At 39.1% G+C, this 13,095-nt stretch overlaps 1 protein-coding gene across 2 annotated transcripts in view; it reads right to left on the bottom strand.

Moving 5' to 3' along the window:
* Window positions 1-387: 387 nt before the first annotated feature.
* The window catches only part of LOC149016826 (uncharacterized), a 90,866-nt gene continuing 78,158 nt past the window's right edge, over window positions 388-13,095 (bottom strand). Inside the window, exons 17-19 of one of the 2 annotated variants that reach the window (XM_089154882.1) lie at window positions 6,447-6,566; window positions 4,303-5,085; window positions 388-3,997 (exon numbers count right to left, since the gene is read on the bottom strand). In XM_089154882.1, the coding sequence (XP_089011008.1) occupies window positions 947-3,997; window positions 4,303-5,085; window positions 6,447-6,566 (3,954 nt within the window). In that variant the 3' untranslated portion in view covers window positions 388-946. The remainder of the gene's footprint in view (window positions 3,998-4,302; window positions 5,086-6,446; window positions 6,567-13,095) is intronic. The other variant, XM_089154883.1, reaches the window with a different exon arrangement.

The following is a 13,095-nucleotide window of genomic DNA, read 5'->3' on the forward strand; positions in this document are numbered from 1 at the left end:
ATTGACAAAACTAATCAAAGTAGTGAATTTTTATCTCTTTGGAAATTTTTACCCCTAAAATTGACCATACAAATATGGGAGTAAAAATGTTCAAAGGGTATGAAAAATTATTGAATTTTTCTTTTTGACAAAATAGTAAAATTTCCTCTTCAAAGTGGTTAGTTTTAGGGATTAAAAATGTCCAAAAAGGTGAAAAATCATAATTTTAGTTAGTTTTGTAACCCCAAACTCTTTTTTAGTTAGTTTTATTAAGTTAAACATCGAGTGATTATTTTGTAAAAGAAAACAGGGAAAAAAAAAAAAGTTCATAAAACATAAAAGAATGTTCAAAAATGGATTTAATTAGACAATGTCGCTGTTCTTCTAGCTGCGTGTGAGTTCATCTCATCACTCCCTCCAAAAATGCCGGAACGGTTAATTTAGGACCAGGGAGTGCCACGCTTCTCTTTTAGAGATGAAGCCGTGTGCTGACGGAGATACAATGCAGTTCGTGTTAGAAGAAAGATCTGAGCTCTTATACGGTAGGCACAGACTGATTGATAGAGGTAGAAGATGGGTGAAGAGAGTCTCCCTTCACCCACCTAAGGGGTTGAGTGACTCGTTCTAAATACTTTAAATATAAGTAAGAATATTTTGATCATTTTATACATTCATTTAAACTGTGGGTAACTTATAATTATAATTTTGAGTGTAAGTGTCATGTAATTTAAAAGGTAATAGCGGGTTGTCAAGAATTTTACCCCTTTCATAGCAAGTGCCGTGTAATTTGCACAAACATAAAATACAATCCATGGAACCTCCCATATCCACGGAACCAACTGCTAACACCACCACCATGCTAGAAAGAATTACAAAAGCCTGGTGGGGAAAAGAAAAAGCCCAAAAAAGAGGTGGAAGGCATAATACATACAAGCATGGTGTCTGAAATCAGGGAATTCAAATGTGACTACGGGTTCCCAATGGTGGTCACAAAAGGTACAAGCCTTTTATAGTCCTTCCTCTGCCCAAGAGCACATGAGTCGAGCACCCGCCCAAGAATCAAACGTGTATTCTGCAAAGCTACCTCCCGAGGAGATGGACCTGAATCAACTGCCCCTCCCTGTGTTGCTGCTGCTGCTGCTGAGCCAACCCCCATGGGGAACTGGAGTTGTCCACTCCTAGCCTTAAAGGAGCTTTGAGGAGCAAGCACCTTCTCCTCAGTGCTGCCAGACCCACTCTCAAATGAACCGGCCTCATGAGCATGCGGCCCTGTCAAGGAGCTACAGCTCTGCAGAAGTGCTTCCAACACACTCAGTGCTTCCCAACAGAGAGTGCTCTCCACCAGCTGTGATACGATTGCATATACATGAGGGCTCTGGGCAGCATCCATAGGCGTGTGCTGAAGCAATGCCTTGAGTATGAGCAATATCACGCGCTGATACTCTACTGGACCTTTCTCCAGTACCCTCAACAAGTGCCCAAATGCCAGAGCTGAGTGCTTTGGGAACCACTCAGCACACAATAGTGGCGAGACACAAGAAAGCAGGTTGTCAGTGGTTAATATTTTGCCTTCAGCATAAGCTATAAATACAGTGGCAAGTGCATCTAATGATTTTGCTCGACACCAAACTGCTAAGTTGGCAGCAACAGAACAAGTCTTCTGGTACTGCTGTTGTAGTGGTGAAGTAGGTGAGTCCTTGGTGAGCTGCAAACAGATCCAGGGAAGCAAACCTGTGATATGCATTAGGAGCCGTGTCTCAGCATCCCCAAATATGGAGTCACACGAATGCACTGTTATTCGAGAGAGCACCTCAATCGAGGACCCATGGCTCACAGTTGAAATAAGACCCTTGAGGACAAGAGGCTGCACCCCTTCAAAGGCTGGAACTTTCCCATTTGTGGGTGGCGGTTCACTGCCTACTCTTGATTCTATCGGTTGAAGATCTGATGTCTCACAGACAACTGTATCAAGCTCATCCCTGGGCATGCTTGAGAGAAGCACGTTCTCTGTTGTGCTGTCCCAGAAGGATAATCTATCAATCACACAAGAAAATAGCTCTAGCACTCGGCAATACACATGCACAAAATCAGTGTGCATCAAAGCCACACACGCCCAGAAGAGTTGGGGATAAAGAATTGCTTTCTCCGGTTCCATATTCTCTACCATCACTTGCAAAGTCAACAAAATCTCCATGATGAAGCCCAGAACTGATGGCACAGGGTTCCCAAGGCACCTGTGAAGGCACCGAAGTAAAGACACACAACTGTCACTTGTGACGCTGGGCCGCAACGCACGATATATTTGATGTGAACGGCATGCAATGTGCTTAGATGTGCACTCCATGGCCCACTTGAGTGCCTCTGCTCCCCAGGTCTCCTGGAGGTCTCCTTGGAAGAAAATAGCATAAACCATGCTTTGCACGAGGGCTGATAGGAGAGCTGCACTTGGGAGTTCAGTCCGAACAACTGAGGGGTCCTCATTCTCCCACATCATACTCCCACGCTTTGACTGCACATACTTTATCAGGCTTACTACCTGCTGTTTGTTCTCACCATCATTGTTCTCAACCTCATACAATTCCAAGTGCCGACCAGCAAGGGAGTATAGCAGATTAACAAGCAACTGCTGGCAGTGCTCCAGCACAATGTCGTCTGAGCTATCCATTGACACAAATATGACATGAAAGAGCAAAGGAAGGTGCTCACGGAAATCCTCATCATTCTCATAAGCTATCTCTGCAAGTAGAATCAATGCAATATCAGCATGGGTTAGTGAATGTTGCTGGTGCCCCTGTAATGCTGATCGAAGCTCTCCAGCACTGACCCCATTCACCACGTTACCAGAATGCAATGCATCGTCACCAGAGTTAGGTGTGTCAATCACATAGTCACCACTGTCACGAGACACATGGCGACTGCGCAAGCTCCCTGTTGAGGTCCGAACCCCCATCAGTGGTCCTGACTTGTTTACCATTGCTGGAAGGAGCTGCCCAGAACGCCCAGAAGCAGCAGGAACTATGTTCATTTCTGGAGGCATTGGACTCAATTGCCCTGAAAAGACTCGACTCGTTAAACCTACCGTGCGCCAGCTCAGGCTCCCACTTGTGTTCCTAAGAGGACCATCAAGTGAACCCCGAACAAGCAGTGGCGACATGTGTGGTTGAATATCCACAACAGAAGCAATTTGAGCTGACGTGGGTCCTTGAGAGAACTCCAGTACAATACTTCCACCTGCATCAGCCTTTGGTCTAACTGGTTCCACATTGTCCTCCAGCATTCTTTGAGCCAATTGGTAAACTAAATGGTCAATTGTGCACTGTGGACATATTCGTGCAAGGTATAAACTCACACGTTTGGCAACCGAGCAGTATGTTGCAAATGCTCCACTTATTTCAGCAGAAGCATTTGAATTCCCTTCTTCAATTCCTTTGGTGATCAAGAAATCAAGGACTGGACTAATGTTCCTGGGCTTGCTGGCGATTGTGCTCCAAAGCTTCTCAATTTCATCAGGGAACTGGTCTCCATGCCGCCATGTCACATAATAAAGACTTTTTAGTAATCTTTCATTCCAGCCTGAATCCTTGAGCTTCCAGAAGTTGAGGTTTTCAATCCATGGAGCCATGCATGTCAATACCTGATGCTGAGCGATTATGTCCACAGCATCAAGCTGCCGCTGCATGATCTCCTCACACAGAAGCTGGCTCAATTCAGGATGATCTTTGGCAAGTGTGCATGAAAGTTTATATTGAAATTGTTGGTAGGAGTCAGGGAGATTACCAACAGCAGCAGCTCGATAGCGTCCTGCACCCTCAGTGCCTTCCTCAGCCCACTCGCGGACAGAAAGTGTCTCAAGCATCTGAAGAGCATCATCACGTATGTGTTTTGAAGGGTCAACTACCTTGTAGAGTATCAGGCTCAAAAGCCTCTGGATTTCACATCTCGGAGTTTCTTCGCGCATGTAGACTTCAGCAAGCACACTGAAGTAACCATCAGCGATTGCAGCATCGGAATAGTAGCACTGATGAAATTGCAACAAATTAGCCCTTCCTAGATATTACATTTCCATTATCAGGGAAAGGAAAAAGACAGATCACGCATATATGAAGACAGTAAGGGAAATATGCAGGTCAAATACCAAGTACAATATGAAAGATGATGCTGGTGCTTCACATCTCATGTTAGTTAGATGAATAGTATGTTCAATAATATTTTGGGATCTTTCTAAGAAATTGCTCATTAGCCGAAAAATGCTAAATGCAAGCTGCAAACTGGCAGCCCACTGTTGAGCTGTGAAGCACCATTGCAGCTGAGGAGAAGAAATACCTGATCAATACAAGCAGGAAAAAGGTCCAAATTTGTCTGTAGAAGATTCTTCAGGGCCATTTTAGCAAGAGAAACACGGTGAGAGCTCCTATGCCGATCACGTCCACCATCACGTCCACCAGCAGTACGTCCTCCTTCTCCAGTATATTTTGCATAGGATGGAGTCCTCGGATCAGCAGGCGAATAGCCAAAAGGTGCCCTCGGTGCTGGCTCAATGAACAGACTGTTAATCCAAGAAATTATGCGGCCACTCATCTTTCGTGCATTATCATCAAAACAAGGCCCATACAACAAAGAAGCCATGGCATTCATGGAGGCCCACTGAATTGCCTCGACTTGCTCACTCATTTCCTTGTCAAATGAAATTTTATCGACAGAATCCTTTGAACGAATGTGCTGAGCTGACTTATAACGTTCAATTTCACGACGGTACTCACTGAAACCATCTTGACCCAACATACTTCCAGTGTCATCACACCAAGAGAGAAGAAGATCAAATAGTCTCTTTCGACTTCTTATATCAAATTTTTCTGATTTTGAGTCCACAAACTCAGGGGCTAGTGATCTTAAAACAGATGCCAATGCAAAGCGGAGAGGTTGCATTTCTTGAAAACTCTCAGTAGGTGCTGTAGCAATCTGCTTAGTTGTTTCCTCAATGAACTTTAAATAGTCATAACAGAAACGTCGTTTTCGACTCAGCATTCCAGGCCAAATATTCTCAGCAACAGTACGATATATATTTGCAATGGGAACACGGAGTTCTTCCCGACGGGCTTTCTGACTCTGCATTAATATAGATAGAAAATTTCATTAACTTGTGGATCTAAACATAAAAACCATGGAATAGAACACAAATACCCCACCTTCACCTGTAGGCACAAAAAGCTAAAACTATACACAGCCAGAAAAGACTTATCTGGGAAAAAATTTTGCACCTTAAATGTTAGGAAGAAAAACAAGTTTAAGATTATCACCCCCCCCCCCCCCCCCCAAAAAAAAAAAAAAAAAAAAAAAAAACTGAAGATTCACCAAGAAAACATGAAAGTTAGCATGTAGGTTGACAAAAAAATTAGCAAATTTATGTAGATAATATGCTTAAGACATGTAGGCCTTTTATTTGGGACATAATAAAAAAAAAATGCATAAGAAAGGGAAAATTTCCCACATGGACTGATTTTGAAAAAGATTTAACCCAATAAGACAGTTTTAAAAAAGTTTTACTCAAATAGATTCTATTTTTGAAAATAACTATCAAATCTCAAATTTTGTGATATTTTTTTGGCCAAACTAATGTTTTACTATGAACTACTCAAATTACCCTCAAAATTTATTCTTTTTAATATTGTACTGTATTATTAATATAGATGAATTTTCAAGAGTACATTATTATATATATATATATCTTGAATGCTAGTAACTAACCCTTAGGAGCAAGTTACTAAAAAATCTCAAACGTGAGATTGTCTAACTATTTTCAAGGAGTTGAATTAGGAAAAATAATATATAAGACTTTACTTTGAGGGTAATTTGGGTAGTTCATAGTATAATATTGGTTGGGCAGAAAAAGATTATAACAAAATTTGGGATTTGGCAATTCTTTTCAAAAATAGAAACCATTTGAATAAAATCTTTTAAAAAACATCTAAGTAGGAAAATCTTTTTCAAAATCATTTCATCTGGGAAATTTCCCCTTAATAAATTAGAAGCAATACTGATGGAATGGATATGCATAGCTTAGGCCTTGTATCTAGCATGGCCTCAAACATAACCGATTGGAAGGCAAGAATCCATGTAGCCGACCCCATTTAGTTGGGACAAGGCTTGTTGTTGCTGTTGTTGTTGTTGAACTAATTGAATTGATTAAAAAATTGTGCAAAGATTTCATCCGCACACTGAATGAAAGAAAATCAGACAAAATGTCCCTGGATTAGACAAGACATCAGATTATGAAAATGTACAGGTGCTGTATTCTGTGAATAAAAGAAATGGATAATGCAATGAAGCCATAAGTGAGGGGAAAAAATTGAAAAATAGAATCAGAACTTGGGGTGATGGTACTATTTTTTTAGAGACAGCAGACAACCCTAAATCACATCTTTCAGGCAAAACATAAAGCCATTTTGAGCATTCAACTCTTATTATACCTTCCACTTTGATTTTCCTTCTGCCTCCAGTGAAACTTCTTCAACAAAAGATGCAAACTCATGAAACATAATCTCACAAACTTCCAGATGAGAGTGTCCAAGAGCCATGGTTGCTGCATGCTACAACAAGAGCAGGAACAGGAAAAATTCAACCACATTTTAAGAGAAAATAAACTATTCAAGCATTCACTTTGACTCAATTCTTTCCAAGATTTTTTAGAAACATATCCTCCTAACTCTTACGATTTTCTATCCAGCTGCCATCATAGAACTGGTCAACCAATTGGTAAGAGATTTAATCCATAAAATTAAGAGAAATCCAACAAATACTGAATATGAGTGTATATGTATATACATATACATATACACATACACACACACATACACATACACATACACATACACATATATATAGAATCATAGAAGGTTCATTTTATATTTTCTTCCCATTTATATGAGCTAAATCATTGTTTTTATTTCATTTTCAGGTCCAAGGCCAGAATTGGAATTATAATGCAAAATCACCTATAGTCAATGGAGAGTTAATTGCGTGACAAGTTTTAACTTTCCTATTTCTTCTCTAACAGCCTAGATTTCTCCTACTTTCTCTAGTAATTTCCTTCTTCACTTCCCATTTTCAGATTTTATCTTCTAGTTTTAGGAAAGCAAGTTGTTAATTCTTTTCTCTTTCCTACTTTCTCCCTTCCCTATTTTCTCTCTTCCTTATTTCATCTCTTGCCTATATCTTTCTTTCCTATATTATTTTAGTTCCTTCTCTTATCAGTCCACCCAATCTCTTTTCTCTCCTTCCTTACTTGTTGGGAACCAATATAGAATTGGGTTGATTTTATTCCTTCTTTTCTATGAAAATACAAGAGAATATGAGTAGTAGTAGATTAGGAAACGTTGGGGAAAAAGGGAAAGCTTATAAAAGGAACCCTGAGGTTTTGGAGGGATATCTTGGTTTTCATATTACTCAAAATCAATCCCCTTCGCTCTCTTTCATAGCTGAAGAAGAAGAACCACGAACCAGTCCCCACCCCTATTCTGTCTTGCAGTGTATTTGGTCCGAAACTAAAGCCTATGCCAGGGTGCTGTCCACGAGCCGTAGCAGTCCCCGCAGAATTTTGTTTGCTCTTACTATTTACTTTATGAGTCTTGTTGTAATGAGCAGCTATTTTCTTTTTCTTTTCTTTGGAATGTAGATGAACCACTGCCTATTTTCATCAATTTGAATGGTTACATGCCTTCTAGTTGAAGCTTCTAATTATGTATGAGTTTGACCAATGATGCCCTATCTTTGCAAGACTATCGTCCTTCGTCGAAGCATGGCACACTTAGTTTGCTTAGTTATAGAGACTCATCAGTCAGATTATACACAATTAGAAGCATCAACTAGAAGGCATATTACCATTCAAATTGATGAAAATAGGCAATGGTTCATCTACATCCAAAAAAAAAAAAAACTAGCTACTCATTACAACAAGACTCATAAAACAAATAATAATAGCAAACGAAACTCTGCAGGGACTGCTACTGCTCGTGGACAAAACCCCATGATTCCATTCTATAAGCTCCTTGTCTCTCCCAACATTTCCTAATCTACCACTCCTCAAATTCTCTCGTATTTTCATAAAAAAAAAAAAGGAAGAAATAAAATAAAATCAACCCAATTCTATATTGGTTCCCAACAAGTAAGAAAAGAGAGAAAAGAGAAAGAGATTGGGTGGATTGATTAGAGAAGGGAATAGGGAAGGGAGAAAATAGGAAAGAGAGAACAAATTAACAACTTGCTTTCCTAAAACTAAAGGATAAAATCTGCAAATGGGAAAATAAAATAAAAAGGAAATTACTAGAGAAAGTAGGAGAAACCTAGGTTGTTAGAGAAGAAATAGGAAAGTCAAAACATGTATGCAATTCACTCTCTCTCCATCGACTCTATAGGTGATTTTGCATTAAATTCCAATTCTGCTAGACCTGAAAATTAAATAAAAACAATGATTTAGCTCATATACATGGGAAGAAAATATCAGATAAATCCTATATCTATATGATCTTATGCACCTGTCAATTACCCCCAAACTTGAGTTTTGCTAGTCCTCTTACAAAATGAAGCCAAAAAAGACAACAAAAGCAATATTGAAAAGAAAAAAAACCTCACTCACTTTCATAGGAATCACGGTTGCACTTAGCATGTGCCACAAGCCTTTAAACCTCTAGGTTACCCTAGTGGACAAGTTGTCTCATAAGTGTTTGTAGAGAATATAAACATAAAATTCTTAAGTGCTCATCTAATTATTTTGGAAAGCCGGATTTTTGTAATTTCATTTCCTAGTCAAATACAGAGAAGGGGCTATCAATAATAAAGCTAGCCATCAACCTAAGTGAAAAGGCTTGGGAAAGGAGTTCTTTCTTTCCTTCTTGCTTTTTCCCTTCTTCTCGGGGCAACAATCGCGACTATAAACAGACTCGCGACTATGGTAGGGCGGTATGCTTTGCTATCTCCCGACCCCTACTCTAATCAAAATACTAAAGGCCCTTATTGAAGATTCAAAAGGCGAGCCATGTTGTACTCGTTGGCAGTTTCTCACATACATTTCTCTAGAAAGAAAGAGCTAATCCAAGTGTAGGGCTCAACTAGCACATACTAAAAAAGTCAATTCTTACTACACGAACACAGATGGAGAAGGTCTTTACTCCACCGAGGAGCGGTAGCCGCTGCTATAGTTTTCTTGCTCATTGCAAGAGTTTGCTTGCTAGCCCTACCTTGCTCCAGCAAACGGAGTTTGCATCTTCACACCCTTGAATTCTTATTCACGAATGAGGGAAAGCCAACATAAAGATTTGATTTTGACTTCGTACAGCCATTGTTGCTGCTTGGTAAGAGTAAAAAGATAGATTCCAAGGCAAAGACACTCCATGAAAGATTGAAGGGAATATAGGTACCCCCACACTTAAGCTCTTTATACCCCCTCTTGAGTCTAGCTCCAGGCATACAATTCAATCAAGAAATCTCTTCTCTTCTCTTCAGACCACCAATTCACCCTCAAATAAAACTAATCTAGGTATCAACCAATACCAAGAACTTAGCATCTAAGCAATATCGACTTTCTTAGACATTCCACTGCTATAAACACATTAATTAAATTATTTCTTTAACGCAAACAATTCTAGTCCGTGCAATGTCCTGCCTCTTAAGCTTTCTAAACAGCCCATGTAGTGAGTGTTGGGTCAGTTGCTCTCAAGCCAGACGGCTTTATGGAACCAGGTGTAGAACATTCCTCGAATTTACTTACTTAGACCCAACTAGGCTATAGGCCAAGAACAGACTAGAGAGACCCCAACTATTTGACACGAGGCTTGATGTTGGTGACATCGATACCCGATTACTAAGGAGGTTTAAACTTCAAACTTTAGCACCAGTTTTTCACCCTTTACTTCAATCCAATTCGCATTTAAATATTCTAAAATCAGTCTCAACTTGTCACCAAGGTAGCTAAACGGTCAAACCATTCGGGCTACCTGGAGTTCTTATTTTTTTATATAACCTAAGTCTCAAAATGTAAAACCCATTACTATTCCCTCAAGAGGGTGCTCATCACATTAGATGGGATTTCTAAAACCCTTAAACTCTCATTTCGTATCCAAGTAAGGAATAAAAACATATATCTTACCAAAGCTAGAAAAAAAAATTAGACACTTTTTTATTTTGTGACAATGCTCTACCAACTATTAACAAGTCTCAGTTGAGTTGACACCCCCAACACTTAAATTATGTAGTGACCTCAATGCATGTACGAAGAAAAAACACAATATAAATAAATAGAGGAAAGAGTGTACCCGATGTCTAAAATTGGGTAACAATTAATGTGAAAACTTTAACTATGAATGGGTGAGGGTCGCTGGGATTTCGAATCCCCACCATGGAAAAAATTTCGGATATTTGCAAAATTTGAAAACGGAACAAAATTTCCAAATTTCCCTAAAGTCAAATGTTTTGGCTGAAATGTACCGAAATTTCGGTAACGATATTTTCGGGTGAAACGTTATTTTGGCAAGTTATAAAATCATAGGTTTTGTGCGAAAGGTCCAGAATTTCAACCTTTTGCAAGTTTCGCCTCTATCACCAATGGAGATTTCGACTAGTTTCGAATTTTTTTTCTTCTTACTTTCATCCCTCATTTCACCTAATTTCTGGAACTCCATTTCATTCAAACACTAGATTTGGTCCTCAATTGGTGAATTTTCTCAAATCTTGCAAGGTGAGTAACCAACTTCCCCATTTTTTTATTTTTGCTTTGTTTATACCTTTAATCTTCTCGGGTTGCTTCCAAATTTAAGTATATTTACTCTAGAGTGTTGATCTATGAATTTGTAGTGTCAAAATTTATTTTTGGTTCTTCGTAGTATTTTTATTTTTTATTTTTCTGTTATTAAATTTTTTTTTGTAAATTAGTATATTGCTAAAAACGTATATCTATCATAGATGTATGAGCTTTAAATTAATGTATGTGAGACACCATTTTGCTGTGATGGTGTTGAATCAAATTTTTGTTTAATTATCTATTTTTATTATTTGAAAGATATTTAAATTATTTAAAAAAATATAAATTAATTCCTGTTTTAAATTGAAAAATAGGAGAGTATTAGTGGAAGCATGTATGTAATTTTTGGAGCATGTTGTAGAACTTTTTAAGATACCTAGTGTGTATTTATTTTATTTAAAATTATTTAGATATTAAAAAATACTAATTAATTTTTGTTTTATAATTAAAAATAGAAGATTATTATAAGAAGCATGTATGTAATTTTTCGAGTACATTGTAGAGCTTTTAAGATACTTAGTTTATATTTCTTGTATCAGGCACTCTCTTTTAAAGATGTCAGACATAGATTGGTAACATGGGAGGCCACTGACAACTGATAGGAAGAAAAGTGAGTGTAATTACCGCAAGAAACAAATAGGAGGAGGTGGGGCCACTAAACTGAAGGTTCATATAGCTGGGAGAGATAAAAATGTCACAGGATGCGCCAAGGTCCCCTCAGATGTGAAGAAGGCAATGGCCTCATACTTGGCGAGGGGAAAGCAAAAAAGAAAAGAGAAGAGATTATATAGGGAGGAGTTCGAGGATGCATGCCTAAATGATCTTCTAGAGTCAGGAGCCAGGCTAATATGGATGTGACCTTGACCCAAAGTCCACATAGATGAGGAGAGTAACGATGATGAGTAGGGAGCAAGCCAGGATCGATGACATGAGGAGGTAATAGAGGGCTATGGGTTGTGGGTCCTCTAGAGAGCCAGCAGATATGGAGGCACACGTAGCTCCCAAGTCCCTATGAAGAGGAGTTAGAGTGTGAGGAAAGAGATTCCTATCCCACAGGCCCTAACAAGGGGTCAAGCTTTATCAGTACATCCTACAGATCCGGATCTTGAGATTCTTCATAATGATTTGGCCCTATTTGGGAGGCCTAAGCAAAAGCAAAGAAAGTTGAAGCACTTATGGGAGAGTGTAAAGGAGAAAGTAAGGCTGGCTTTCTCCAGGTGGGCTATATATCATAGTATTCCAGCACATACAGCTCAAGGGCCCTACTATAAGGATATGATTGATGAGATAGCTAGGGTTGGGAGTGGTGCATAGGGACCCACCCCACATAAGATATATAATGTCTATTTGTCTATGCATAAAGAGGACTTGAATGAGTACATTAATGGATTGAAGCCCATATGGGCTTATCATGGAATAACTATGATGGCTGATGATGGATTGTCTAGTGATGGTTGGACTGGTCCCACTAGACAGTCCATCATCAATTTCATGTTGAATTGTGATGAGAGGACAGTGATCCTCAAGTCAATAAATGCATCCAGTGAGAAGGATACAAAATACATCTACCAATTATTGAAGCAAGTGGAGGAGGAGGTTGGAGTGGAGAAAGTGATCCAAATTGTGACTAATAATGGCTTTAACTACAAGAAAGCTAGGTTGAAGATGATGTAGAACCCTAGGTATCAAAACATGCTTCTACTTCCAGTACTAATTTTCATTTATGAATTCATATTACATTATTACACTACATATACTAATATACATTTTATGACTTTATATTGATGTCTTGATGGACAAATATAGGCTCTTTTGGACTCCATGTGATGCTCATTGCATTGACCTAATGCTAAAGGACATAGGGAAGGTCAAGTTTGTGAAGAAGACCGTGGAGCAAGCCCGACAAGTTAGCACCTTCATTTATAATCACACCTATGCACTAAAGATGATGAGGTACAAGTGTCAAGGTGACTTAGTGAGGCAAGGCATAACTAGATTTGCTACCAATCGGATAGCATTGCAAAGCTTTGAGAGTAAGACTGGCCTTAAAAGCATGTTTGCATAAGAGCAGTGGTTTAGCTAGGAGAGTTCATCATTCATAGGAGGAAGGAGAGCACAATTGACCATACTCGATGATAGTTTCTGAAATAATGTGAGGATAACGATGAAGATGCTTGAGCCTATGGTGCCTGTGTTGAGGATAGTAGATTAGCAGAGAAGACCTAATCTACCACAAATATGGGCTACAGTAGATATGATGAAGCAGCAAGTTGCTCAGGTCTACCCACACGGCAACAAGAAAATCCAGGACATCATCCAAGTTA

Source organism: Hakea prostrata, chromosome 5, assembly GCF_041222555.1.
Source record: "Hakea prostrata isolate BN-2017 chromosome 5, UWA_Hpros_2, whole genome shotgun sequence".
NCBI classification, from domain to species: Eukaryota; Viridiplantae; Streptophyta; class Magnoliopsida; order Proteales; family Proteaceae; genus Hakea; species Hakea prostrata.